Source organism: Lutra lutra, chromosome 7, assembly GCF_902655055.1.
Source record: "Lutra lutra chromosome 7, mLutLut1.2, whole genome shotgun sequence".
NCBI lineage: Eukaryota > Metazoa > Chordata > Mammalia > Carnivora > Mustelidae > Lutra > Lutra lutra.
The window spans coordinates 131,968,296-131,972,579 of record NC_062284.1 but is presented as its reverse complement, the minus strand read 5'-3'; the positions used below and the strand labels follow the sequence as shown (position 1 = coordinate 131,972,579).

The following is a 4,284-nucleotide window of genomic DNA, read 5'->3' as shown; positions in this document are numbered from 1 at the left end:
ACCTGAGCCCCAGCACGTTTCCGGGGTTCCGTATACCCGTAAAAAGGCGCTCGCATCCCATCCCCCAACCCGCCCCGGGAACAAGGGTCCGCATTGGACCAGGTGCGAATGTTCGCTCGCCTTCTTCGCCTTTCCCGCCTCCCCTCCCCCGGCGGCGGCCCCCGCCTCCCCCCTCGCTGCACCCTCGGTGTTGGCTGCAGCCGGCAAGCAGTTCCCGTCAATCCGTCCCCCCTTACACAGGATGTCCATATTAGGACATCTGCGTCAGCAGGTTTCCACGGCCGTTCCCTGCGGTCGTGGGGGGAGCCATTCCCGGAGTCCCTCATCATAGGGGGTCCCCGAGACGCCTAAGACCCAGATTGTTAAACAGTCAGAGGATAAGGAGTCAGGCCAAGACGGAAGGCGGGGAGCGGCGAGGGCGGCGGGGGCGGCAAGGAGGCCGCAGAGGTGTCCAGGTCCTCTCGCCACCCCCCTAGCTCCGCGATGGTAGCGCCCATGACGTGTGTGGGGGCTCATTCATAGAATGCTGTTATAAAGGCAGTGGCTGCGGCGCCTCGTACTCCAACCGCATCTGCAGCGAGCAGCAGCGAAGCCGAGACAGAGCCGGCGGCGGCGGCGCAGCGAACGAGCCGTGACCGCGCTCCTACCCAGCTCTGCCCGGCGGCTCCTACCTGTCTCTGCCCTCAGCCCCTCGCCCCGGCCCGGACTCACCGCGACCATGATGTTCTCTGGCTTCAACGCCGATTACGAGGCGTCCTCCTCCCGCTGCAGCAGCGCCTCCCCGGCCGGGGACAACCTCTCCTACTACCACTCACCGGCCGACTCCTTCTCCAGCATGGGCTCGCCGGTCAATGCGCAGGTGAGCCTGGCTTCGCGCCGCCGCGGGGCCCGGGGTCCGGGGGTCCCCGGGGAGGAGACACCGGGGCGGGACGCTCGGGAAGACGAGTCGCGGACCCCTTCGACCGGGGTGGGAGGCTGCCCCGGCCGGAGCTGCCCTGTGTCGCAAGCCCCGTACTTGTTCGGAGCGCACGCACGCTCGTCGTAGTAAGAGCTGGTTGCCTTCTGCGGCGGCGGGCTGCTCCTGAGCTGCCCTCGGACCGCGCTCTCTGCCTGGTCTCTGACAATTCGCTGGGGCAAAACGTGTCCCGAGCAAAGACTCGCGAACTAGAGCCAGGCTCCTCCGGGAGGCGACAGAAAGCGGCAATCCCCCCTCCCCTAGCAGCCTGGAGCGGGGAGGAGGGGCGGGGGAGGAGGGTGAAGCCGGCGGGTGTGTAAGGCAGTTTCATTGATAAAAAGCGAGTTCATTCAGGAGACTCCGGAGCGGCGCCTGCGTCAGCGCAGACGTCAGGGATATTTATAACAAACCCCCTTTCAAGCGAGTGATGCCGGAGGGATAACGGGGACGCAGCCGCAGGATGGAGGAGAAAGGCAGCGCGTTGCGGATTTCTTGAGAGGGAACGTGGAGACCTTCCATCCAGGAAGAGGGGCATATACAAAGTCCCGAGCCGTCCCGGGCATGCTGCTTCTCCCTCTCTCTCCCTGCGGCATGCGGCACTGGAAACTGGGCTCACCCCACCTGTGTCCGGAACCTGCTCACTCACGTCAGCTTTCCCCTTCTGTTTCGTTCTAGGACTTCTGCACGGATCTGGCCGTCTCCAGTGCCAACTTTATCCCGACGGTGACTGCCATCTCCACCAGCCCGGACCTGCAGTGGCTGGTGCAGCCCACCCTGGTCTCCTCCGTGGCCCCATCACAGACCAGAGCCCCCCATCCCTATGGAGTCCCGACCCCCTCTGCTGGGGCTTACTCCAGGGCTGGAGTCGTGAAGACCATGACCGGAGGCAGAGCTCAGAGCATCGGCCGGAGGGGCAAGGTGGAACAGGTGAGGAGTTGTTCAGCGCCTCAGTAGGGTGCATGGGTTGGCATTGGTGGAGATGGGGAGGACAGGAGACAGCGTGAAGCCACTACACAGAACTCACTATATGTCTTCAGTGGGCAACCCTGGCTCCAAGCCATTTCCATCCCAGGCCAGACTCTGATAGTCCTACCCCAAGAAATGCTCTAAGAGTTTGTTCCCTAAGACGTTCCTATCTCCTGCTTTTAGCCTGGGCTCCTCTTTGTTCTCTTGCTGAGGATCTTATTGTAAATGCAAGTCACACCCAGCCTGCAACAGCAGGTTAGAAATGGCTTCCTAGCAGAGGTGCTGGGAAGCTGGCAAGCAGCAGGGGCCGGTTTCACCGGGGTGAATGAACAGAGCTGATGGCAGACCTTGTTACTGACTGTTGGTCTTTCCGAAAATTATTTTTCTAGTTGTCCCCAGAAGAAGAAGAGAAAAGGAGAATCCGAAGGGAAAGGAATAAGATGGCTGCAGCCAAGTGCCGGAACCGAAGGAGGGAGCTGACGGACACACTCCAAGCGGTACGTGGATCCTATGGCTCACTCCTTTTTCAAACTTAGGGGCAAAGTTGGAGACTGGGTTTGGGGAGCAGGGTCATTGAGTAAGCCCATGTCTTACACTTTGCTTTATCCCTCTGGATACAGGAAACAGACCAACTGGAGGATGAGAAGTCTGCTTTGCAGACCGAGATTGCCAACCTGCTGAAGGAGAAGGAGAAGCTAGAGTTCATCCTGGCAGCTCACCGACCTGCCTGCAAGATCCCCGATGACCTGGGCTTCCCCGAAGAGATGTCTGTGGCTTCCCTCGATCTGAGCGGGGGCCTGCCCGAAGCTGCCACCCCTGAGTCGGAGGAGGCCTTCACCCTGCCCCTCCTCAATGATCCCGAGCCCAAGCCCTCCGTTGAGCCAGTCAAGAGTATCAGCAGTGTGGAGCTCAAGGCCGAGCCCTTTGATGACTTCCTGTTCCCAGCATCGTCCAGGCCCAGTGGCTCTGAGACGGCCCGCTCCGTGCCAGACATGGACCTGTCTGGTTCCTTCTATGCAGCAGACTGGGAGCCCCTGCACGGTGGCTCCCTGGGGTTGGGGCCCATGGCCACAGAGCTGGAGCCCCTGTGCACCCCCGTGGTCACCTGTACTCCCAGCTGCACTACCTACACGTCTTCCTTCGTCTTCACCTACCCCGAGGCTGACTCCTTCCCCAGCTGTGCGGCTGCTCACCGCAAGGGCAGCAGCAGCAACGAACCCTCCTCTGACTCGCTCAGCTCACCCACACTGCTGGCCCTGTGAGCAGGCAGGGAGGGGAGGCAGCGGGCGCCGGCAAGCGCCACTGCCCGAGCTGGTGCATTACAGAGAGGAGAAACTTGTCTTCCCTCGATGGTTCCGGTAGACCTAGGGAGGACCTTATCTGTGCGTGAAACACACCAGGCTGTGGGCCTCAAGGACTTGAAAGCATCCACGTGCGGACTCAAGTCCTTACCTCTTCCGGAGATGTAGCAAAACGCATGGAGTGTGTATTGTTCCCAGTGACACATCTGAGAGCTGGTAGTTAGTAGCATGTTGAACCAGGCCTGGGTCTGTGTCTCTTATCTCTTTCTCTTTAGTCTTCTCATAGCATTAACTAATCTATTGGGTTCATTATTGGAATTAACTTGGTGCTGGATATTTTCGAATTGTATCTAGTGCAGCTGATTTTAACAATAACTACTGTGTTCCCGGCAATAGTGTGTTCTGATTAGCAATGACCAATATTAAACTAAGAAAAGATATGACTTTATTTTCTGGTAGTTAGAAATAAATAGTTATATCCATGTACTGTAGTTTTTCTTCAACATCAATGTTCATTGTAATGTTACTGATCATGCATTGTTGAGGTGGTCTGAATGTTCTGACATTAACAGTTTTCCATGAAAACGTTTTATTGTGTTTTTAATTTATTTATTAAGATGGATTCTCAGATATTTATATTTTTATTTTATTTTTTTCTACCTTGAGGTCTTTTGACATGTGGAAAGTGAATTTGAATGAAAAAATTTAAGCATTGTTTGCTTATTGTTCAAAGACGTTGTCAATAAAAGCATTTAAGTTGAATGCGACCAAGCTTATGCTTTTCATTCTGGAAGTTTCGTGAGATTCTGAAATGTATCCGGAGACCAGTTTGTCCAGAAGGGTGGCTCCTGGAGGATGACACGCCCCTTTGTTTGATCTCTTATCAGAATAGAGAAGGAAACTCTAGAGCTGATGTTGGCATATCTTACAAACAACGTGTGTTCACTTGGTGGTGCTAAGATTCTCCGGCAGATTCCGGGGAGGGAGGAATTGGCTGTTCAATAGTTTTTGTGGGAACATGTCTGCCTGCTTCTTCCCTGTTTTGAAAGTCAAAGGGGGGAA

At 56.3% G+C, this 4,284-nt stretch overlaps 1 protein-coding gene across 1 annotated transcript; it reads left to right on the top strand.

The window, feature by feature from the left end:
* Positions 1–542: 542 nt before the first annotated feature.
* On the top strand, positions 543–3,989 carry FOS (Fos proto-oncogene, AP-1 transcription factor subunit). Its single transcript, XM_047738733.1, has 4 exons — positions 543–859; positions 1,631–1,882; positions 2,311–2,418; positions 2,542–3,989. Exons 1-4 carry the CDS (start codon positions 719–721, stop codon positions 3,181–3,183), a joined length of 1,143 nt encoding a protein of 380 aa, XP_047594689.1. The 5' UTR covers positions 543–718; the 3' UTR covers positions 3,184–3,989.
* The last annotated feature ends 295 nt before the right edge of the window (positions 3,990–4,284 follow it).